The following is a 25,965-nucleotide window of genomic DNA, read 5'->3' as shown; positions in this document are numbered from 1 at the left end:
CACACACACACACACACACACACACACACAAATACTTTATGTGTGCATATATACACACATAGTGTTAGCACAATGTCTTTTCTTTAGAGCTCATATACATGAGTGTTATTATTACTGTCTGTGGCTAGCTGTGATGTATATACATGCATAATGTGTATATTGCCAGTGGAAAGATCAGCTAACCCATTATCAAATGTGTGTGTGTGTGTGTGTGTGTGTGTGTGTCTAGGAAAGTTCTACTCATACATTCTTCTTTGGGGCACAGTCACTGGTACTGGGAACACAGTCACTTGGGAAAGAATCCATATATACCATATATACACTTAGTTTTTGCAGCTGCAAACTAAGTTGAAGAACATTAATTAACTTCTCCAATCATCCTATAGGAAAAAAATTTGAAAACACTGAAATGTTTGGTCAGTATCCACTTCAGGTCAATGGGTTCAAAGACCTGCACGAGTGCCTGGAGGCTGCAATGATCGAAGGGGAGATCGAATCCTTACACTCGGATAATTCAGGAAAATCAGGCCAGGAGGTGAGTTAGCCATGTCTACTACCCTCCTCCTTCCCATTCTCTTTTAAATGGCTTAATGGAAACTCAAAGCTTTGACTACCGAGCTGGGAATGATGATAAAATACTCAAAAATAAACTTGTGTTTAATTATGGTAATCTAAGACATATTTGTGAGACTTGTGCAGAATATTTGATATATAATTTATGTTAGATTCTAATCTCAATATTTTTATCTTCTCTCTACACTTTGTCTTTTTGGGCATTAGGATATATGGACTGTCACTGTTTTATTTCCTGTTACATTTTTAGTGGACAGGATAGAGGACAACTGCAAATGAAATGACATAATTCATATAAAATTTCTCAGTCTCTAACAAAACAATTTGTATTGATCAGGTACTTAAGAAGTACAAAGTGATACTGAGCTGTTGGTACATGCTTTTAATCTCTGTATTACAAAGGATGAAGCCAGAAGATCACTAGTTCAAGGCTACACTGGGGTCCACACAAGATTCAAGACAGCCTGGTCTTTGAAATTTTTGACCACGTCTCCTTCCCATACCCAACAGCCGAAGAAACATTACATGATAATGTTAATTTATATTAATAGGAAATCGGTACTTCTTTCTTTGAGAATAAATTAATATATTGTGCTGGAAAATTCTATTTATATGCTACTGTACTTAAAACACTAATAGTTCAGGACTAGGTACACAACTAATGATTCCTTAAAGTGAATTTAGGAAACTTTTTCTTTTTATTTAATCATGTCTCCATGAGCTGTAGACAGGGATAATGAAATATTTTCACCTTAGAGTAGAACAGAAGTGGCTGTTCCTGTTGGAGAAAATGCTTTCCCAACACAGGCATGCTACCTAATATTCTGTTAGCATTTTTTCACGAGTCACAGAAACTGTTCATAAAACTCATCACTGTTTGTGTCACCTCACTTTTCTCAGCCACTGTAGGTTCTCATCAATTAAAATGTGTCTCAAGTTAGTTGTAAAGATGATATGTAATGTATTAAAATAAGGAAGTAGCACTTCTTTTTTTTTTTACAGATTTTTTATTCGATATATTTTTAATTTACATTTCAAATGATTTCCCCTTTTCTAGACCCCCACTCCCTGAAAGTCCCATCAGCCCCCTTCCCTCCCCCTGTTTTCCCACCCAACCCTTCCCACTTCCCTGTTCTGGTTTTGCTGAATACTGCTTCACTGAGTCTTTCCAGAACAAGGGGCCACTCCTCCTTTCTTCTTGTGCCTCATTTGATGTGTGGATTATGTTTTGGGTATTCCAGTTTTCTAGGTTAATAATCCACTTATTAGTGAGTGCATACCATGATTCATCTTTTGAGTCTGAGTTACCTCACTTAGTATGATGTTCTCCAGCTCCCTCCATTTGCCTCAGAATTTCATGAATTCATTGTTTCTAATGGCTGAATAGTACTCCATTGTCTATATATATACCACATTTTTTGCAACCATTCTTCTGTTGAGGGATACCTGGATTCTTTCCAGCTTCTGGCAATTATAAATAGGGCTGCTATGAACATAGTGGAACATGTATCCTTATTACATGCTGGGGAATCTTCTGGGTATATGCCCAGGAGTGGTATAGCAGGATCTTCTGGAAATGAGGTGCCCAGTTTTCGGAGGAACCACCAGATTGATTTCCAGAGCGGTTGTACCAATTTGCAACCCCACCAACAGTGGAGGAGTGTTCCTCTTTCTCCACATCCTTGCCAACATCTGCTGTCTTCTGAATTTTTAATCTTAGCCATTCTGACTGATGTAAGGAAAATCCCAACTCAATTCTTCACAGAGTTAGAAAGAGCAATCCTCAAATTCATCTGGAATAACACAAAATCCAGTATAGCTAAAACTATTCTCAACAATAAAAGAAATTCTGGGGGTATCAGTATCCCTGACCTCAAGCAATATTACAGAGCAATAGTGTTAAAAACTGCATGGTATTGGTACAGTGACAGGCAGGCGGATCAATGGAACAGGATTGAAGATCCAGAACCACACACCTATGGCCACTTGATCCTCGACAAAGGGGCTGAAAACATCCAATGGAAAAAAGATAGCCTTTTCAACAAATGGTGTTGGTTCAACTGGAAGTATCACTTCTAAAACTATACCCTATGTGTTTGGTTCTCACAAAATGGTGTGTGGAATAGTATCCTAAGAAATCAGTCAGGAGTTTGTTTATGAGATATCCAGAGACAATGTTTTAATTTTTAATCTAACTTAGCTATATGGTAAAAAAGTGAAAGGTAGGGCGGGAGAGATGTCTTCAAAGAGAGGAGCATGTGATGCCCTTCCAGTTCTGAGTTCATTTCCAAGCTCCCAAGTCAGGAGACTCACCCCCTCCCCCCAAAACTCCATCTCCAGGGAATCAGTCCAGTATTTAGTGATGAACTGTAGGCCCCATGTCAGGCACAGCCACCGACAAAGGCGTGGATAGGGTCAAAGACACAGACATGCACACAAATAAAAATGAAAATAAGTCTTGAAAAAGAACTGTGCCACATGCTATCATGTGACTTTTCTCTTTTAGACCTTTAGATGCTTATTACAGTAGGTTTTGTTGACTCCTATAAATCATGTTTCTTACATTTTAACAGGGAAAACCTTACTCGTGTTCAATTTAACCTCCGCTTAGCCAGGAATCGTTAGTATTTGGGGAGGAATAAAAAGCCACCCATACGCATTTACTTTCAGTAGCTTCGCTTGGAGACAAGTATCATCTTCCGATTCTAGTCCAGTCCATTTTCTTTAGACTGCAATGTTTATTCCTGTATTCAGGTCGGATTATCTTCGTGCACACTCACTGGGGGGTGTGGTCCCATTTTTTGGCATTGGAAACTGTGATTACCAGTGGGTACCAGTACTTCCTTTAATAGTCTCTTGTTGCAGGACTTACAAATATAACTACATGAAAATATCATTTTACATCACTGAATCTGTTGGTTTGTGAATGTACTCATTCATCTTTAAAACAAATAGTATTCTTTTGTCAAACTTAAAACTTGTTACATGAAAACAAGCTTTTTGAAAATGTTAAATTTTATGGTTCACTAAACAGCGGCCAAATTTTGTGTGTGTGGGTGAGTGTGTAAGACACGCTCAGCGCAATAAGAAATTTAACTCATAGCCGGGCGGTGGTGGCGCATGCCTGTATTCCCAGCACTCTGGTCAGCAGAGGCAGGTGGATTTCTGAGTTCGAGGCTAGCCTGGTCTACAGAGTGAGTTCCAGGACAGCCACGGCTATACAGAGAAACCCTGTCTCAAAAAAAAAAAAAAAAGAAATTTAATTAATTACTAGTTTGTATTTGAAAGTTTTTACAAGTATAAACTTTGTTTACTGATGAGAAATCATTATCATGCATTAATATAACGTGTAGTTGTTAAGATTCAAGGGAAAATTGAAAGAAAAAAGAGAAAATAGGAAGATAATGTTTTTTCCAATTTTAGGATGAAAACTGAGCAATGTTACCAGACAAGTATTTTTTCCCTTTGAATCAAGTCGTGAATTTGACAGTCTGTTTGGTTTTAGTGTCACTCAGCATGCGACAGAAGAAGATGGAGCTCTAGAGTCCTTTTCTCTGAGTTAGAATTTAGAAAGTTACAACTGTGGTAGAAGAGCTGTGTGTATATAAGGTTTCCCTCTGTCTTCTGCTGTGGACAAAGGCTGTGGGGACTTCAGACAAAAGGTCAGCTGTAAGGAGGCCGTCGTAGTACCTCTGTCTGCTGTAGCACAGTAAAGTCAGTGCCAGGATCATACCTCGTCCTTAAATCTGCAATGGAGAAACCTAGCAGAGGCTGACCACGTGTCTGTTGTCATTTTCTTTCAGCATTGGTTCACTGAATTGCCACCTGTATTAACATTTGAACTGTCAAGATTTGAATTTAATCAGGCATTGGGAAGACCAGAAAAAATTCACAATAAACTAGAATTTCCCCAAGTTTTATATCTGGACAGGTATGGTTTGTACAATATGTGGTAGGTTTGTTAAAATTGTTATTTCCTTCAAGCTAAGGTTTACTGATGCTTGATATTTCTGTCTTATTATCTGTTAAGAGAATATATTCATTTTATCTTATAAATTTGTAGTTGTAAATATATCAAATGTTAAAATATTTTTGTGTTTTATATCTGATATCTTATAAAACTTAAGTTGATCTTTTGTAGTGATAATTAGATTTAACCTCATACTTGTTTCCAAGATATTTGGAAACACTACTGATGGCTCATTTTTTTTTTCTTAATAGGTATATGCACAGAAACAGAGAAATAACAAGAATTAAACGTGAAGAGATCAAGAGACTTAAAGATTACCTCACAGTATTGCAACAAAGATTAGAAAGGTATTTCAGACTTCATGAGATTATTACAGAAAAGCACATGCTTGGTGACTACCTAGATTATTAATGTTTAACATGTTTCGGGTGACTTATAATGTATATGAAGTACATAATCATTCCAGATTTAATTTTGATTAATTATGTTAGAAACTAGATTGCATCCTTAGTAGATTTTAGATGATTATTTTAGAAATTGAAATTAAAGATGTGATTATCATCAGCTTGTTCCCTTGGTGCTGTCAGTGGAAGTCAGGAGGCTAGCGGAGAGCCCGGGAGAACTGGACTCAGAGGTGTGGCAGCTGACTGAGAGGACTCAAACTCTTCCCGCCCTGGCCTCCCAAGCTCCACACAGCAAATCACTCAGGAAGAAGCTGGGCAGCCAAGGGAGGTTGCTCAGCCCATGGAAGTGTGTGTGGAGTGAGTGGGTGCTATCAGAAATAGCAATGGAGGGGCTGCGTGTGCATATGCTCCTACAGGTCACAGCTCCATCAAATGTGGAGTGTGCTTCCATGCAGGCCAGATAAGTCGACAGACTGAAATGCAGTTTGACTAAGCCCAGTTGGTGACCACGTTTCTGAGTTACGTTTAATTTGCTCATTAATTACATAAAATGTTGAGTGTGAATATCTATTTCCAGTGAGATTTAGTCTTAATAAGTTCCTGTATGTGTATGGGAAGCCTTGACCCTGAGGCTGGTGAGGGTTCAGAGATGAGAACTTTGCAGATGGTCCTGAGTTGCCTTTCCCACTGGTGCAGTTTAGAACGGCGTCTTAGGTGCAGCCACACACATGACTTGAGATTTTGATCAGTTTTGCTGTCCTTCCTTCTGAGAACATTTACATTCCGTTTCTCGAATGTATATTCAGTTTCACCTTCTTTACTAGAAAGCAAGCGAGTTTCACTGCTGACTGCTCTCTTATTTATTGACATGTTGTCTTATATGACTTCAAGCCACAAATTATGTTGACAATATAGGTAAATCATGTGTATATTTTATTAATAGATATTTAAGCTATGGTTCCGGTCCCAAAAGATTCCCATTGGTAGATGTTCTACAGTATGCATTGGAGTTTGCCTCCAGTAAACCTGTGTGCACCTCCCCTGTTGATGATATCGATGCTAGTTCCTCAGCAAGTGGTTCCATACCATCACAGTCATTACCAAGGTAAGTGGGTCAGCGGGTCAGTGGGTCAGCGCAGCTCCGTACTCTGTATCATTTCAGAAGGTCTACGGCAATCTGTTAGAATCTTTATATAGTTTTCTCTGGTCAGAATTATACTTTGCAATGTTTTGGTTTGTAGTTTCTGAATGTCGTATAGTGTGTCAATAATGCTTTAAGAGTAGATTTTATTTCTGCTAAAACAAGTTGCTATTAGTGAGAGAGCTTTAGTTAGACTATGCATTAGATTTTCCATTTAAAAATAAGGCATTCTTAATTTAAAGCCACAATTTCATCCACATAAGATTTTAGTCCTGGACTTAATGTCTCATCAGGATATTTGATCAGTTCATGTATTTCTTAAGATCATTTCCTCTTGAAATTGTGAGGGACTTGGATGCCATCTATATATTTGGCTTCAGTTTGGACGTTTAACCAGTAGTTTTTGCTTTGAAACCACAGCACAACAGAGCAACAGGGACCCCCTGCTTCAGACCTGCCCAGCTCATCACCTGCATCAGGTACCGCCCTGTCCTTGAGGTCAGTGATACACAAACCCTTCACGCAGTCTCGGATACCTCCAGATTTGCCCATGCATCCAGCACCAAGGCACATCACAGAGGAAGAACTGTCTGTGCTGGAGAGCTGTTTACATCGCTGGAGGACGGAAATAGAAAACGACACACGAGGTAAGCAGCTCGCGGAGTGTGGCTGCCGTCGCTTCAGACGATGTTGCATACTGATAGGGAAAAATCAGTTGGATTTCATTTTCCAACACTTGTGTTTTTTCCTAAAAAAAAAAAAAAAAACTTTTCTGAAAAGATTTTATGGGAGACACTGATCTGGCTCTCCATTTTTTTCTGTTAGTGTCAGATTCCCAGGGACCAAAAGGGTTTCCCCAGCTTACTTAGCTGATTAATGATGTAACAGATGGTCTGATTTGCCAGTTTAGTGTTCTAAATTTATATCAAACTGGTATTCACAGCTATTCCATTGGGGAAGAGTCATGGAGCCTCAGAAGTTGTACTTACTGCTTCTGAACTCCATCTGATGCTTGCATAATCAGGAGGCAAAAACTGGTTTCCTTTAGGGATAACAATTTAAAAAGTGAATTTTTATTTTCATTTGCCGGCACATTTAATCATGCTAGAGATGCTGAGCCCATCTTCAGCCTCACTGTTTAATCTAGTCTGAGAGATTTACAGCTAGGATCAATGAACCCAGTCTCAGACTATATGAAGTTTTCAGGAAGTATGCCGCAAGATAAGGATTGGTGTGTGTGGGAGTATGCATGGGTGAACTCAAGTATTGCTGAGCTTTCTTTCTCAAAGACACTTTATTTTGAATTCATTTCTTTAACTGTTAAAATGAAGTTTTTGATTTTAAAAACATGATACTTCATGGTAGAGTATATCATAGTTATTTTTACATGTTAAAATATACCTTACTGATTCTAAACTTCAGCTACTAGAAATATAGAAATTGTAATTTTATATTAAAAGGTTGAGTTTACATTAAATAGCACTAGCTGTCTTTTAGACAGCCAGATTGCCTCTTTATAGATAAGTATGACTAAGGAACAGTCCAGTTTAATAGAGTAGATACTTCATTATTAGCCTTAGTAACTAGAGAGTTTGTGTTAATATTGTGCATATTTAAAATAACTTTTAACATTAAAGCTTGCTTATATTAATGAAACATTTAAATTTTGTGATGGTTAGTAATGGCTTATTGAATGCTGTGTGGAGTGTTGAATAAATCCCTTCTTGATATGGCAGGCTGTATTTGTAATTTTACATTCAGAAGGGTAGATGCTGATAAACTTTGGACAGTCAGGTACCGCACAGAGGGAGGAAATAAATAAAAATGTCTGAAATCATATCAAAAGAAAACAGGCACGTGGAGGTTAATGACCACGGGCACAAGAGAGGAATCAAGTTGGTCACTTAACTCACAGTAGCACGAATAACTAAATAAAATGTACTTACAAATGGACAAACTTGTGAGTCCCCACCTGGAAGAGAAAGAGGGCGTGGCGAGGTCACTCCTGGTCATTGAGATAGATGAACCTGAGGATTCTCTTCAACTGATTGGCAGGATGTTATGATTCTACGATATTTTAATGTGTTGATACCAACCTTTACCTTGTTTAGATTTAAAAATAATGAAATAATGTAGCTAAGAATACCTAGTCTTTGAAGACTTTTATAGAATTCTTTTCTACTATAAGTAGAAATAATGGAAAATGGAAGTTCCATTTTATATTCTATTTCCCTTGTCCCAGTAGCATATTTATATACATAAACATGTGTGTGTGTGTGTGTGTGTGTATGTATGTATGTAAAATACATAGTCGATTTTTCCGTATATTCTCTATTATCTCTACATGCATAGGGAGGTGAGTGTTAACATTCTTAAAACCTTTATGTGCAAACTTGAGTACAGTTTGATTTTCTTGGCTCTGCATATTTCCTAACTGAGTTCTTTTGTTTTCTTGTTTTTAACTACCTTTGTTCTGAATAACATCTCATTTCACACAGAATACAATAATAGCATCTTAAAGAATAGTTCAGGAAACTTTTCTTCCTCGCTAGTGTGATTATAAACAAACCTTGGTCCCTCTCTTATTAGTGTCAGTAGCAGTGTAGGTGACCTTGTCATCCATTAAGTCCCCTCTTGTGTCCGTAGATCTACAGGAAAGCATATCCCGGATCCATCGAACAATTGAACTTATGTACTCTGACAAATCCATGATCCAAGTAAGTGAATCCTTGTCACTGTTGTCACCCTCCAGGTCAACTCTGCACTATCTGAAAGGATTTATTTTTAGTTCTGTGTGTGTTTGTGTGTGAATTGGTGCCCTGGGAGGCCGAAGGCAGAGGAGGGCTTTAGAGTTGGAGTTCCAGGCAGTTGTGGACCACTGGACGTGTGTGCTGGGGATAAACTCCGGTCCTCTGGGACAGCAATAAGTGCTCCTGACTGTAGAGTTATCCTTCCATCTCCACCTTCATCCTGTGTATCTCCCACTCATTCTTGTGAGATGTTTTGTCAGACAACTTGGCTACTTTTACTGTAATAAGCAATATATTTGGTATGATAGTACAAACTAAGGAGAAAAAAATTCTGACAAAATTTTATAGCAGATTTCCTTCATGTTATACCTAGGTTATTCCTTTTTAAATTTTACAATAAAACTTACAAGGAAATTTCCAAACATATTCATTAAGAAAAAAAATAACATGTCCATAGGGAGAAAGTATACGACCATTTAAAGTAAATATTCTGGGGAGAAACTCTGAAGCCCAGACAAACTTTAACTTCTTTATGGGTGTGGTAGCAGGGCCTTTAAGCCCAGCACTTGGGGGAGGCAGGCCAACAAGGGTTGCATAATTAGAAATTGTTTCCAGAAAGCAGCACACATGAAAGCTTACTCTGGATATGCATTGATTGTGCAGTCTGGGTTTTAGCTACCAGCTCTGTGAAGACTGAGAGAAACTGTGTAGAAATGTCCACTGTAAGTCCTTTGTTCAGTACAAAGAAGGAGTGGGCCAGCCCCCAACAAGCACAATCTATCTTGCAGTTTTGAAAATTCCTTTCTCTTACACGCTTTGTATATATTTTGGTTTATTTAATCTCCACAGATATTTCTCCCTGAGTAATTTTGCATGGTTTGTTTGTTCTGTTGTTTTCCTCAAAAACTTTAATCCCAGATACTTTTATCCTATTCAGAAAATGTGCCCCACCTTTCCTCACGTAGGTGGTTTTCAGGTGTCCTTGGGCAGTGGTTTACTAGACTGTATCATTCAACTCAACTTCGCTTTTCTTTCCACGACAGGTCCCGTACCGCCTCCATGCTGTCTTAGTTCACGAGGGCCAGGCTAATGCTGGCCACTACTGGGCGTACATCTTTGACCACCGGGAGAGCCGGTGGATGAAGTACAATGACATTGCTGTGACCAAGTCTTCATGGGAAGAGCTAGTGAGGGACTCTTTTGGTGGTTATAGAAATGCCAGTGCATACTGCTTAATGTATATAAATGACAAGGCACAGTTCTTAATACAAGGTAAGATGATGTCCCGTCACCACTGGAATTTAGAGATTACTTGTTATTTTCCATGTATGAGTATTTTACCTTCATGTATGTTAGTACACTGTGTAAGAGCCTGGCGCCTGCCCACCAGATAGTGGATCCAGAGTCAGGGGTGGTTCTGGTGAGCCACCATGTGGGTGTAGGAAACTGGTAATTCCCAGCAATGGGACTCACACAGGGCAGTCACCCTGTACCCACAGCTAATAATAAACATCAATCTGAATGTGTTTCTCCGCAGCGAGAGCTCCTTAGTTACTGCACCTACACACTGGCTGACACTTCGAACTTTATATACTTTACTGACATTTGAGCTTCCTGTCATCTCTTGTACAGCATTTTTACATACTTCCCAAAACATTAGTTCAGGTGTTCTCAAAGCAAATTTGGGGCTGGAGAAATGGCTCAGTGGTTAAGAGCACTGACTGCTCTTCCAGAGGTCTTGAGTTCAATTCCCAGCAACCACATGGTGACTCACAACCATCTGTAATGGGATCCAATGCCCTCTTCTGATGTGTCTGACGACAGCTACAGTGTATTCATATACATAAAATAAACATCTTTTTTAAAGAAGTAAACATATTTCTTCCATCAGACAATTGTCTGTTTGGTTAGGCTTGGTCACTAATCTCTTTGGCTCAAAGCCAGAATCCCTGTGACACTATACTGTAGTCTTTTTGTTTATGTTCTTCTAATGTAAGCATTGCACACAGAAAACACCCAGTATATTCCTTCTCTATGTAGCCACGCAACAAGCTTGACTAGGCTGTCTGTTTATATCTATAAAGTATAATGTAGTAAGAAAGCTTTAATCTCATTGGGGTTTTTTTATCACTGCCTTTGATCATTCAGTTCCCAGATAAAAGACTCAACACTTATATTTGTGACAAGCCTTTAATGCGCTACAGCTAGGCAAATACATCTTCTAATCTATTAAAATTTATCTCCCCATCAATAGCCCCGAGTTATAACTTGCCACATCCCACGTGGCAGCCCTCGTGCTCATGTTCATGACTCTTACTGTGCAGTGTCCTCTCCCCCCCTTCTGCCCCCTCTCAGTGCTCAACCAGGTAACTGAACCCCCCCCATCCCTCCAGTAATTGGCTGTAGCTATTTTTATTTAATCAATAGTTTTAAATCAAGGAACAACGTTTGCATGACAAAAGCTTGTAAATGTGAAAATTCACTCATAGGCCTAGACCTTAGGGGACAGAATTTAGCACTACAATACATAGCCACTGACCAAATGTCAGCAGTGTAAGTTGACTTTTAAGTACTAGTTATTGTTCAGAACATCTTGCTGATAAGCTTCATAGTTTATGTGATTTTATGTTGTAGTTAACCCCTTAACAAGAAAAACAGTTTTAGTTCTACTTTGAGCTTAACAAAGTTAGGGGTTACTTCTTACCTTGGTGAAAAGGTTGCTTCCTGTGGAATCAGAGGTCGGATTTTTTTTTATAATATTAATAGTGAGGTTATGTCCATGTTAGAATCACAAGACATTTTAATTAATTCTTTATTGTTTCTCCTTGCTACTCTTGAGACTGTAGGGACTTATCAGAAACCTTAGAGTCATTTTCACATCTTTGTTTGTCTGAGCACTTTTAGACTTTTTAAGAAAATGTAGGCAATATTATTTGCTATGGTAACTGTATATAATAATTAATTGTATATAATTTATATTCCACTTGAAATGCATTCTATTTTGAACTTTGCATTCTTCCCTTAATTCTTAATTTTATACTAGTTTTTGAAATATAATTTTCAGAGGAGTTTAATAAAGAGACTGGGCAGGCCCTTGTTGGAATGGAAACATTACCTCCAGATTTGAGAGATTTTGTTGAGGAGGACAACCAGCGCTTTGAGAAGGAGCTAGAAGAATGGGACACACAACTCGCCCAGCGAGCACTGCAAGAAAAGCTCGCAGCTGCACAGAAACTGAGGGAAGCGGAGTCTTCTGCTGCTGCAGGTCTGTCCACTTAGTAACTTATATTTTAACATTGAGTAATAGAATTTATTTTTATTGTGGTTTATTATAAATTGTGCTCACTGTTATGCACAGTGGTAGGGTCCTGTGTTCTATACCCAATTTTTTAAAAAAGGCAGAATAATGTTAGTCAAAGTAAACATTTGAAACTCTTCCAAGCAAAAAAATGGTATATAGGCCATTAAAGTTGCCATGAAGTTTAACTACAGTCAAGCATGAAAAAGAAATAGAACTTAGCAAACATCTAACTCTCAGGATGCCGCAGGCCACAGCTTCCTGTTTCACTGTAGAAACCCAGGATTCCTCACTGTGCTTTGAGTTGTTTACCCTACTTTTGGCAAGAAGCAGTAATAACTGTGATTTGGGAAGACACAAATTGGCTTTTCTGAGTCTATTATGAAATAGCTCTCACCAGACAATATTAATATACTCACAGTTACTTGTGTAACACTGAAATAGCAATTCAGTTGGTTTTTTCAAAAATTTGAGATCACAAAACAGGGTTGGGAACATAGCACACTAGTTAGGCTCATGTGATCAATACCCAATTTTAAAAGTGATAGAATAATTTTAGTGAAAATTAAACATTTAAAACTTCCAAGCTAAAAATTATATATAGACCAATAAAAGTGGCAAATATATAAAAAGTATAAATACTAGAAAATGTAATTCTTAAATATTACCTAATAAAACCACTAAAATATTCAACATAAATTGAAGGTAAAATCTTTTAACCATTTTTCTAAAAATTACCAATTTATCTTCGGACCACTCATTCATTACTGTGAAAGTTCCATTTTTCAAAACTGGATAGGGAATTGAGAAAATAAAAAGTATACTTAGATAAAGTCTGCAAATTAGGGAAAAAGGAGGGATGCTCATGTCTGTCTGTCTGTCCACTCTGACTGCATCTTTATCCCTAACTCCTGCCCCTTGCCCAGGATCCACATGTTCTATTCTTAGCTTTAAAGGATTCATATGGGGAGGGTTGCTTTCTTCTTTTCATCTTTCACAGAGGTATTTCAACATAACATTACCTGTGTGGGCTTTAGCTTTTTCTTTTTGAACATTAAACAGAATTACTTATTTGGTGGGAAATATGTAACAGCTGTGTGGCTGATGCTGGCGTGCACAGGTCTAGACAGACTTCTTTTGAAATAGATTGAATAGTTAATGTATTGATACTGTAAAAGCATATAATTTAGAGGCTCTAAAAGACCAAGATAAATTAATATGTAAACAAAAGGTCCAGCATTTTGGTGTCATATGCTCTGTCTGACCATGCAGTGCTGTTAGTGGTCAGTGTGCTGCAGGGCAGCACATCAGTGAGCAAGGTGGATTTACTACATTATAGCCTCAGAAGTACCAAGGGGTTTCCTGGCTCTAATCAGGTTTGTTTACTTGTTTGTTTGTTTGTTTGTTTGCTTGTTTTTGACAGTTCTATTCACTTAATTTCCTCCTTGGTCTTTCATATAAACCACTCTAATCACTTCTTAGGGTGATATTTGCATACTCCATTTACATGTGATTTTTTTTCTTACTTTTAGGAGGCAAGGGCTGCATAATTGACCCAAGTGGTAGAATCTAAGTGTGCAGGCACAGTGACTTACCATTTATTGACCTCCAATGGTTTCCTTGATTAAACTACATTTTGTGATACCAAAATGTAAATTTCAGACATTCTCTGCCTCTGTATCTTGTCTTTTTAAAATTAGGCTCTAAATTTAAGGCTAGCATTTTATTCCCATGTCGAACTGATACACATTTTCTACTAATCTTCCAGCCCACCTTACCTTATACACTGTCATCTCATTTTCCTCCACGGCAAAGGTCATGTCTCTGTGATCCATGCCCTCTCTTTGTGATCTTTCTTTCCTACTAAGAACTTTTGTGTGTTTTGAAGTTTTAAAAATTCTGTATGAATTCTTAAATATGTTTCTTTTTAATGTGTAAAATAAACTTGAGACAGATTTTTTTGAGGAAAGCCAAAATAACAAATATATAAAGAATATAAATCTTTAGTTCACATATATATCTTTGCATAATTGTGCTGGGGTTTAAAAGCAGCTATAGTGTAATAACAAGTCTTGTATCATCTTTAAAAAGTGTGCATTTTGTTTAAGTAGAAGCAGAATGTGCTGCATCTATAAATGTGAAGATTGAGACTAAAAAGTTTTCTCACACACACACACACACACACACACACATTGATGTTTCCCTTTTTTGAGACGACCCTAGTCCAGGCTGATCTGGAACTCACGGCAATCATTTTACCTCATCTCCTCAGGGCTGGGATTACAGGCAAATCTATGGTGACATTATTTTAATACGGCATAAGTTTATCCTCTGCTGCAGAGGAGTTCACATATCATAATTAAACAAGGCTAATAGTTCATGGCGACTGTTTAGTTCATCATTAGTACAGAACATGTAACACTTTTGCCAACCTCTTTTTCTCTTTATAGTTTTCAGTGTAAGTAATTTGTTTAATCCTCTGTCATTTGTAGAATCTTAAAGAGACCTGGTGTGTCAGTCTCTTCGGTGTGCCCTAGGGTCATGCATGACTAGGAGGAATAATGCCAGAAGAACTGTCCAGATAATCTAACAGGGTGATTTTCCCTTCCCCTTGAACTTTTTTCAATAAAGACTCAAGACTCAAAACCAGCCAATTAAAACCTATATCTACTTAGTGATATTAGATATAACAGCATTAATCAAGTTACTGTTTGTTGTTTCCTAAATCGAGTGGTGTTATTTTTCCACTTCTATTCATCGCCCACAGAGGGGAAAATGACTGATAAGCAACCGGAAAGGAAAGTCTTACTTGGTGCATTTCCGGTTCCCCCCATAATTTTGCCACTGCAAAGATAAGCGAAGCCAAATACTCCCTGGCTAAAAGTTCCTTAAATCTCAAAGGAATTACAGAAAGGATCTAGAGTATGCATTTTAAAAATCTGCAGGTAACTCCGAGGTATACCTCTTAAGCATCCACAGGTAACTCTGAATTGTCCATGTTACTAGACAGACATAAATGGTAGGGTTGCATGTGCTCCAATCCTGGCAGTCTCTGAATTGAGAAGGGCAGGAATGCCATTCGCTGCCTTCCCCTCTCTGCTGTGGAACACATAGCCCTGACACTCCCACTGAGTACCATGGCACTGGGTCACACCACAGAACACCTGGAGCTCCATGTTAATGAGGTATCCAGATAACCCATAGCCTCTAGTCAATGAGCTTCTCTTCCTGAATATTTCTTACCAAAAAAGTATTTACTCTTAAGCATCCACGGGTAACTCTGGGGAGCTCCTCTTCAGCATCATAGCTACATGCTGTTGTCATCTGACCCAGTATTCTAAAACAGAGAAGAATAGTCCCTGAATTAATATTTACTTATTTTAATCCTCATCCCAAAAAGCATGTCACCATTCCTTACAAGGGTAATTCCTTAATTAGTATTTCATTTGTTTTAATCCTTATCCAGAAAAGTATTTGATTCCTTAAAACATGGGTAATATACTCCTATTCAAAACAAAGCAGAAAAGAAACAAAATTATAGGTAGAAAATGATACAAAACTATGGTGGAAATGTATCCCAGAGGTTCATAAACATAGGCAAATGTTAGAGGCAAAACCCCTCTCTGGGTCATTTCCATAAACTCAGGCTCACAGGTTCAAAGGTTCAGAATACCAGAAGTAGAATAAGGCTTGGTCCCCAGCATTTCCCTGTTCCCATATAGCAGGCTCTGGGTGGGATCCATTTTATATCTGCATCATTAGTTTAATAAGCACTATATAGCAGGTGGCCTTTGAATCCTTTCAAAACTGTATTTTTCCTCATGGAAATAGTGTTCATCCTTAGTGAAGGCTTTTAACAGGTTTTAAAAATTTCTATAATTATTTGACACGAATGTAATGTATATAGATCATATCCAGCCCATTCCTCAACTCCTCCTTCTCCCAACACCATGTCTTCTTGTTTTTCATAATCTGCTGTGTCCAATTAGTACTTTTCATAGTTGCGTGAGAATTGAGCTCCATCCTGTAGAGAATGGGCAGAAAGAATACCTCGGGCTGCCAAATGTTAAATTATAACCTTAGCGAAGTAAGCTTTAACGTATGCCAAGGAGCTAGAGAGATGGCTCAGCAGTTACGAGCACTGACTGTTCTTCCAGAGGTCCTGAGTTTAATTCCCAGCAACCACATGGTGACTCACAACCATTTGTAATGGGATCTTTAATGAAACAAATTATCTAAGATGAAGCATCTTGAGGGAGAAAAGATCTGATTTCCCGGCTTCCTTCCTTGTGTGCCTGTGGCTTGCTAGAGCATCCTGGTGCGGGGTACACAGGAAATACATAGCTACTGGTTTTCTGCTGATCAGCAAGAGAAGAAGAAGAAAAGCACTCCTCGCAGTATGCCTTTAGAGGTGTGTCCCAGGGACCCGCTTGCTGTTAGAGGACCACTTACTGCATCCCCCCAAAAGTACCGTCATCATCTTGTGAACGCATCTCCAACACATGAGCTGTCGGGAAACCTAACAACTAAACAATGGTAGATATCAAGGAAGACTTCCAGGAATGAAGAACGCAAAAGCACTCACTCCAGGTCCTCCAAATTGGCTCCTGAAGGATGCGTTATTTTTGCCCATTAGATTCTTTCTATTTATAAGCACCTGCGGGAGTGTGAGGTGTGTGTGGCTCCATGGTGAGGCTCAGCACTCTGGCACACACTGTGTGGTAACGGCAAGTTCTCATCCTCCTGATGGCGTGACCCGATACCGAAACAGCCCATGTGTCCGGCAACATGTGGACTGCTTGAACCTTTCATCCTCAACAACTAAGTAAAAGAAGCGTCACTGAAAATGTTTCTTATCTGAGTTAAAAATGTGTATAAAACCACTCTTTTTCTTTTTATTAAAACAAAATTATCAGATTGGTTATGTCTTGAAGTAGAAAACGCCAAAGAGGGAAAAATCTTAATAGTGCTCATATTTGGGTATTAAAAACACATATCTCTCTCTCTCTCTCTCTCTCTCTCTCTCTCTCTCTGTGTGTGTGTGTGTGTGTGTGTGTGTGTGTGTGTGTGTCTGTCTGTCTGTCTGTCTGTCTGTCTGTCTCTGAGTACTTTGTGTATTGACTGACTCTCCAGTTTCTATTATAGGATTACAAGGGACTAGCGAGTTCTTTTCCTGTCACCCTATTCTGTATAACTCTCCCATGGAGGGGGATTGCCCACAACAGTGACATTGCTAGTGAGATTTATGACTTTGGATTTTTAAGATCTTTTAAATATTACAAACTTTATGAATCCTTTCAGGATCACAAATATCTATTTTCACTGCAATGTTTTTTACTACCCTTCCTAGGTTGTACTTAATTTTGACTTGCTTATTAATGTGATTTATGTCGGGACTTTTTATTAGTCTTTTATTTATCCTTCAAATGGTTTCTATAAACTACTTCTTCTGCCCGGATGCCCCTTATTTCCAAAACAATCCTGCCTACAAGTCTTTCAAGACACACATCAGCTGCCAGTGTCTTTCAAAAAATCATTAATAGTCAACATCATCCCAAGCATGTATATCGAGCCCATAGTTCATTCATAGAAGGCTATGAACATCACTATATTTAATATATTGTAATAATTGACTGTAGATTCATCTCAATTTGTGAGAAATTAAAATAATTGGAATATATAAATATTCATCTTTGGTTTTTTTTTTCTAGCTAGAGAAAGTAGTTCTGGGTGATGCTTAGTCAAAATCATTTAATATTATCCATAAAGCTTTTTAGAATCACATTTCTATGTAGAGAAACATCTTGGCCTTCCTGAACTATAGTGGGTTTGACTGTTTTAGTCCAAAACTTATTCTCACTCTTAGGCCGCTTACTATTCCTAAGTCTCTGACTGATAGAGCAATGTCTGACCAGATTATTTTCTTTGATCATATTGTGTTAAGCTCATTATTCTATCAGCCATTATTCTTGCCATATGGTGAAAAGAAACTGTGCCCAACACAAGAAAACACTTCCCTAAGCTTCCATAAAGCTATGGTTCCTGCAGGAAGGCAATCAGAAAGAGCTGCCTCTGTCGTAGGCTCCACAGTCCACACCCTCTCCTCAGTAGGGAAATTGAACATCAGTGCCACGCAGGGAATAGTTGGACATGTAGGGAATTAACTTCTTTTAACTTCGCTCTTTCCTTAATACACATACTTTAAGCAGTCTTCACCTCTAGTTTTCCTTATAGTAAAAATTACCTCTATCTTCACAATAACCTCTGACAAAACTTGCAATTACCTTTGTGTTCAAGATCTGATTCCTAATACGGCTTACAAAATATTCTTTGTATCTCATCGCTTCTGTGTGCCTTTGTTGCTGCCTGTTGCTGAGAATGTAATCATCTCACGAAGTATTGTTGAAGTAACTTGACATCAGTTCCACTTTCTTTAATCCATTATTCCAAATGTAACAGTATAATTGTGTATACATGCTAGAGTTAGAACTGAGAGACGTTATTTTGCATACCAGTCATGCCCTGCATAGACCTAATTTTTTTTTCTGACAGACTTGCCATGCTGCTAGTGTGTTAGAACCTTTTCAACCTCCTGTTCAACTGAAAGCATTTATAGCGTTCAAGGTTCAAGACTGTTAACACGTTGCCCCACCACCTTCTTCTGTTAGTACCTTTGCTGTTTGCTGTGCTATGCGTGATCCAGCTGTGTTTTCTTTGAGATCGAGGAGAGGGAGAGAGAAGAAAGAAAGGGCAGTGTGTGTGTGTGTGTGTGTGTGTGTGTGTGTGTGTGTGAAGGAAAAAACAGAGACAGAGACAGAGACAAAGACACAGAGGGAGGAAGGGAGGGAGGGAGGGAGAGAGGATCTCATTCACACTACCCTTTGTTACAATTTTTACAAATCCTTCAATTTTTAATTAGTGACTTTGTCCACAATTTATTTTAAGAGATGACAGTACTGCTTATTTTGCTAGGGGACCTAGTACCTAGTCTTGTACCTGACACGCATGAATTTAATTAAAATGTGTTAGTGAAGTGAATGTCCATTCCTGTGTATTGTAATTACAGTACTACATTTTGAATGGGAAGCATTCTAATGACGAACGTGAAATGTTAAGTGGGGGCTGCCTGTAGCTCTGTTTTGTCTCCTGGGGGAGGCAGTCAATGACTCACTGTTTCAGTAGCAGTTTGGAGACTTTACCTTGTCATTTCTCATACTCAGTCTTTAACAGACTTGCTAATTCCTTTGTTGTATTAAATTATATTCCTCTTTGTGCTGGGACTTGGAGAATTAGCAATGCAGAAGGGAGATGGCATGCTTGCTTATGAGATATTCACAGGTGGCAGGGGAGAGGAGCTTCAAATTAAGTGATCATTAAGCTATAATTGAGGTAAAGTAGGCTTTAAAAGGCACATCTGCGTGACTGCAGAATTGGGATTTTCCCCTGTAATCATCAAGGGTTCACAAGATACGCACCCCCACCACAGACTTATTAAAGCCACCATGTAAATAATAGTGGGGCTGGGAACTATGCTCTAGAACTGAGACTTAAGTGAATGAGCAAGTTTCCAGAAAGTACTAGAACATACAGGAAGAGTATGCAAAGCTAGGGCAAGCTTCTCCTTTATTGTATGCAGAAGTGGTCGTGTGTGGGCCTTTTTGAGCAGAGGACACAGGATGACATAGGAAAAGGCTGAAGCCCAGTAACGGTCAGCTTTGTGTGGCTATCCAGAGTAGTGTTGGAACTGTTCTGTGGAGTTCAAAAGATAGGGAGAGTTGGAAGTGTACTTTTGAATTCTTTTCCTGAATGATATTTGAAGTCAAAAATTCATACTGGCTTCGATGTGCCAACTTGGTATTATTTCTATTCAGAGAGCTTACAAGGGGCAGGATCAAAATGAAGGAGGTAGGATTGAGTCAGGGTTAGGATTTCTTAGATGGATAAACAACCAACCAACCAAGCAACCACCTGTACTCACTGTGAAACCCCATACCAAAACTGCAGTGGCAAGACAGTTCGCCTTTTGGGCAAAAGCTGGATGAGTTTTCAAAATGAGGCTGGTACTTTTAATGTAGAAAAGTTTCCTGATATAAAACATACTGTGTGTATGTTCTTTAGTAGTTAAATACTCCTGCTGTTGCTTTTTCTTTTTTGGATGCTTTTTGTTGGTAAGTTCCTGGATCATGCAGTACATTGAAGATTGCATTTTTACAGCACAGAACTTAACTCGGTTACTGTATAACTTCAGAATTAGAAATAAGCTCCTCGCCTTCGTATAGTACCTTGTGGTTTATGTTAGATACACAATTGATTCTTTTCTCCTGAAGCACAAGCAGGAGGACCAGACTATCTAGAGCAGCCATCAAGAAGTGACTTGTCAAAGCATTGGAAAGAAGAAACTCTGCGAGTGATTGCCAAGGCGTCACATGATCAGGAAGATAAAGGGCCAGAGACGGTTTTGCAGTCGGTAAGAACTTTTCTTCTGGCTCTCGGAACATAGCTGTGTACAGCGTTCCCACAATGTAATAGAGAGGCGCCCTGCCCGGGAGTAGGGGACACTGTGGTTTTGCCATGAGCATGATCTGGGAGTGTGGGCTGTCATTTCCTCAGCTATGAATTTACATAAAATCCTCTCTTAAGTTTCCTGTCGAGGACTAAAAAGTCTCAGACTACAGACTAATTTTTTTCATTTGACTTGGAATTTAAAGAGAAGCACGAAGTTCAACAGTATTTTTCCCTTGGTCTGTGATATGCCAATACTGGGGTAACTGAGAGAGTAAGGAACAGTTGTCAAGGTTCCATGGGAAGTATTTAACAAATAAGTGAGAATATTAATAGAAAATAAATGTGATGTGCAGTTTGTGTTTGTCCTGGATAGAAACTGTTATCATTTTACTTTAAGTGTACTTTACAGTTTGTTTTATGAGAACAAATTGACCAGAGATGTAGGGCTGAATCAGTGAGTATGCCAAGAAATTTGTACTGCACCCCCCCCCCCCATTTTAGTAGTTAAAGGCTTATTGGAGCTTGGATGTGAGGATTCTTTTCCTTGAGAACTAAAGATCATAGGATGGTTCATAAGTGTACATGATAAAAGTTGTACTTTGCAAGTGATTTTGGTCTCAACAATAGCCTGTTGTTACCTTAATATACCCATTTTCCAAAATTTCCAGTAAATAAGGGATTCTACAAGTTACATTGTAATGAACTAAATAATAAGCAGAAATTCTTTTACTTCTAGTTTGAAAAAATATTATTAGTCTTTTTGTTTGTTTCTTTGTTTTTGGTTTTTCGAGAAGTCCTGACTGTCCTGGAACTCACTCTGTTGATCAGTCTGGCCTCGAACTCAGAAATCTGCCTGCCTCTGCCTCCCAAGTTCTGGGATTCAAGTCATGCACCACCACTGCCCGGCTACAGTCTTCTTAATATGAAAATTAATTTAAATATATTTTATGGCTATAAATTCTGCAAATGTCTCAGATTCTATAAATAAATTTAAGAACATCTGCTAACTCTAAAACTTTTCTTGGTACATACTTTGCTTCATGAGTCTGAAAACTCTGCTCTTGGGGTGCCTTAGGAACAGGAAAGCCCAGGGAACAAGGGCAGACAATTGGCATGGGAAGAGTTCTTTTACCAGTATAAAATTTTAGCTTGAGGTCTTCCATAAATTGGTGCCTTGCATCATTAAAGCCTAAGATATATCATGCTTTTAGCTGGGCTCAGAAAACCAAAATCATAATTTGTAATATAGAATTGTGTTTTATCTTAGTTCATCTAATTATAAATATTTTAATTCATGTAGTCATCACATAAATTTGCATGATTCAGATTTGTTGGGGGGCAGGTACCTTCTTATAAATTAGCTCAGATAAAAGAGAGAAGAGACTGTGGTGGGAAGGCTCTTTTCCACATTTCCTGTGTCCTAAAATAACACATGTATTATTGCTTGTGAAATCTGGACATGCAGAAGAGTTGTGAGCCGCTACCATCTGAGCAGTTTGTGGTTCTGGTCTCAGGACCGTTGCTTAGGATGCTAGTGACCACTTCCTGTTATCTTTTCTCAGTTATACTTAGCATATATCAGAAACTGCAGTGAGAGTCTTCAGCCTTCAGATACCATTTCTGTGACTTTGGGTATGGACTTCATTTCTTACTACAAATGCAATCTTGAGTAAACTTTTTTTACTTGAGCGTCATTTTTTTTCTGCAAGATTGAAATGATGCTGAAGTTAATGCTGAAGGTTTTGTCTGGTTTGTTTGTTTTGATAGAGGATGTTGGTGTGGGGGTTTCTTCCCCTCAGCCCTAGGTATCTCACAGATACACAGCATCTTAAGGTCCAGTTGTAGAGTAGGAATGACTCCCTGTAAAACTTAGAATAACAGAAAATATCAGCAGTCTTCAAATGTTTAGGCAGCTTGCTTTCCTAGAGCGTAGGTTTAATTTCTAATTGAACATTTTAGGATATTTGAGAGTATGCAAAGCAGATAGCAAGAAAGAAGCCCTGTGCCTGGCTTCAGTTGTTGCCCAGTGGACAGGCGCAACCTACTTGGCCTGCCCATTTTACATGTTTTCTTAAAATAGAGTCCCTGTATGTAATTATTAAATAGGGTGCTATTTCAGTGTCCTGGTGTCATGAAAGTGATGCCAGATGGCAAAATAAAACAAAAACATACTCATTAACTCCAAAACCACTCCGTTTTACTGAAAGAAACAGTTTATTCTGGACTGGATTTCTAGTCAGACATAAGTTCTATAGCCCTGGGACCCATGTTCTCAATCTCTTCTATGAGAACATTTTTACAAAATCATACAGCCAGTGAGTGTCAGGCTATTTTAATTTTTTTATATTATGCTAACTGAGCATCTTCTCAACTTTATAGCTTTTGTTTAAGTTTTGTTAGCTTGTTCATTCTGTTTGAAATAGTAGAACATTAAAAATAAGCGTTTACATTAGTACACCTTCAACTAGTTTATCTGAAAAATATTCTGAAGGAGTTTGAGTTCTGTTGTGCTGATAGAACCTCTTTCCTTCCAGGATTATCAGAACCAACATTTCTGCTTTCAAAACTTAACAGTAGCAAAAAGCACTTATTGTTGTTAACTCAAGTTCTCTCTCGCCTAAACAGTTCTTTTTCAGGGTCCCTGTAGCTATTGTCTTAAAGGTTTTTCTTCCATTTCCCTTTTAATTATATGTATGTGAATCTTTGCATGTAGGTTTGTGCACATGCGAGTGCAAGTGGCTACGGAACAGGAACCAGCATTGGGTCCCTTTGGGTTGGAGTTAGAAGTTAGTGTGCGATGCCTGATGTGGATGCTGGAGATGGAACTCAGTTTCTCTGCAAGAGCAGGCTGTGCTCTTCAGGGAGCCATGTCTCCAGGTCCCCCTTTCTGTCTTTAAAATAATAGGGTTGCTAGTAAATCATTGCTAAAGTCCCAGCGTGGATTGTAACTTACTAGATTACATTTATTTCACTTTTGTTAATGGAGACCGCGCACAATGTCTCAAGTGCTAGAAGTATTAACAATTCTTAATTACAGCAAATTCATCTGTATAAAATAGATGTGATAGTAAGACTGGCTTAAAATAATTACAGTATAAATTAATGATGTGGCACTATCTCCCATGTTTAACAGCTGTTAAACACAAGATACTTACACTAGTTTATGATCATTGCAGCAGAGCAGGGTGGGTATTTCCATTGTAGATGATGAAAATTCAGATACGTAGAGCACCCTAAATGTGTTACAAATTAACACTTTTAAGACAAACCTTTCTTTAAAAAAAAGAAATACTATTCTTGACCATTACTTGTGTTTTCATTGTTAAAATCTATTTGGATATGTATTTCTAGAATGGAAGAAATTGTGTACAACATTTCAATTCATGTATATTTCAAATTAAGAATAAAACTTGTAAATGTTCTTATTCATATTTTGTATTTGAACTGACATCTATTTTTGATTAAGAAAGTTCTGGTACACGTTGCAATGACTGAAGCAGGCTGCCCAGATACTCCCTGTGCGTTTGCCATCTGCTTACTGAGAAATAGAGGGCGTTCAAGTTCTAAGCCTGTTGGTTAAACAAGACTAAGTGAAAACCTTACCGTTGCAAACTGCTGGGATTAGAGTAGGTCGTGATCTTATCTTCATAGAATTGCAACAAAGGATTTCTGGAGTAACTAGAACTGTTCGTCTGCTGCAAACACGACCGTTCAATGTGACTCCGGTCTTTATTATTTTTAAATACTTAAAGTCTAAAATGTGAAAGGCTCCCTGAAGTGTCTGGAGCACAAAGAGAACGGCTACAGTTTCGTTTTACAATTTGATTGATAAACTTGCCTCGGATGTTTACTTTTAAGTGCTTCAATTTCGTACGTAGTAAATAGAGATAGTATAGAAAGAGGTTATAAGCCTCTGCCTGTAAAGAGATTGCGTCCATTGTCATCTTTCTAATCTGCTTACCAATGACTTTCTTCTGCAGAAACCTGAAAATACCACAAGCCAACCACCTTCTAGCCAGCAAGCTGTAGAGGTGGAGCTGCCTCAAATAGGGACATTTATGGCTGAGTCAGAAGAGGGAGGGTATGATGAAGAGGTACCTCGGTTGCAGTGCTCGGCACGGTTTGCTCTCACTCTGTGGATGGGTACCAGCCTCACAGGCATGCCTGTGCCCACACGCTTCATGTCTGTTACAGCATAACATACAGCTTTGCCTCTTATGGTGTGAAGCCCTGCCAGTTACTAACAGAACCTGGATATTACATATAACATGAAAGTGTTAAGTTCAGAGAATAGATGAAAAGAATAAATATTTTTTAAATATCAGTTTACTCTCAGGCTGATCATTAGAGTAAGATATGCGGAGTTTTATAATGCCCATTTTGCATTTAAAAATAACTGGTGTTTTCCTAGCAGACTACTAAATTACTTGTATAATTTACTTTATACTTTGCCCAACATTCCCTACCATCAGAAAGCCCTACAGAATGATTGCAAGATGGATAGTTGATAGTTTTGCTGCTCCAGACTCAAGCTGTAACAACAAACATGATGCCTGGGGGGCATCCCTGAATGCCTGGCAGTGCCTTCTTTTCCATGGGCCTCTCCGTCTTCCTCCCTCCCTTCTGATTGGCTCGGCTACCTAGTCGTTCAATCTCTCATGATAACGTTCTTTTCCGGCCAGTTGAAACTGAGATGTTTTGCGCCATCAGATTATTATCAGTTCTTTGTATGATTTTTTTCCCCTTGAAATTCTTTAAGTGGCTCTTTTCTGTGTTTGAGGGAGGACAGATAAGCAGTTTTTGAATATTGACAGAAGAAGACAAGGGAAACTAGGGTGATTCAATGGTCAGAAATATAGCACAGCTTTTTAGTGTTTGTATCTTTGGATAAGAGGTGAATATTTTTTTCCTGCAAAATTTATTCCTGAGTTTTGTGACGATGTAAAATTAGCCATCAAATTTACAAGTATTATAAAGACGATACTATCACTGTCCCGACATGAGAAAGCATGTCTACTGAAGGCAGATTTGAGAGAGAGGAACTGATCAGAGGACTTGTGTAAGCAGGCCGTGAATAGTGGACACGCACAACCTCCATGTATAATGCAGACTAAAAGTCTGAGTAATAGTTTCAGGGAATCTGAAGGAGTGACCACAGACTCTCAGCTGCAGTGGCATGCACCATGGTACTTATTCCTAAGACATTTGAAAGAGAAGCATCCAAGAATGAACCATTGTGAAAACGGCTTAAGTAGTGTATATAGTGTGTGTACACTACATCATATTGCTCCATGGCTGCTTGCATACAAACTGATCCAATTCAA

The 25,965-nt window shown here is 38.5% G+C and overlaps 1 protein-coding gene across 5 annotated transcripts in view; it reads left to right on the top strand.

Moving 5' to 3' along the window:
- The window catches only part of Usp25 (ubiquitin specific peptidase 25), a 107,283-nt gene that overhangs the window by 60,818 nt on the left and 20,500 nt on the right, over positions 1-25,965 (top strand). For 3 of the 5 annotated variants that reach the window (XM_052159002.1, XM_052159003.1, XM_052159001.1), the window contains 10 exons: positions 387-535; positions 4,377-4,504; positions 4,795-4,890; positions 5,891-6,052; positions 6,509-6,735; positions 8,735-8,805; positions 9,882-10,110; positions 11,903-12,103; positions 20,464-20,603; positions 24,622-24,735. In XM_052159002.1, the coding sequence (XP_052014962.1) occupies positions 387-535; positions 4,377-4,504; positions 4,795-4,890; positions 5,891-6,052; positions 6,509-6,735; positions 8,735-8,805; positions 9,882-10,110; positions 11,903-12,103; positions 20,464-20,603; positions 24,622-24,735 (1,517 nt within the window). The remainder of the gene's footprint in view (positions 1-386; positions 536-4,376; positions 4,505-4,794; positions 4,891-5,890; positions 6,053-6,508; positions 6,736-8,734; positions 8,806-9,881; positions 10,111-11,902; positions 12,104-20,463; positions 20,604-24,621; positions 24,736-25,965) is intronic. The other 2 variants (XM_052159006.1, XM_052159004.1) reach the window with 1 other exon arrangement.

The sequence above is a fragment of the Apodemus sylvaticus genome, chromosome 15 (genome assembly GCF_947179515.1).
Source record: "Apodemus sylvaticus chromosome 15, mApoSyl1.1, whole genome shotgun sequence".
NCBI lineage: Eukaryota > Metazoa > Chordata > Mammalia > Rodentia > Muridae > Apodemus > Apodemus sylvaticus.
This window is presented reverse-complemented; position numbering and strand designations above follow the sequence as displayed.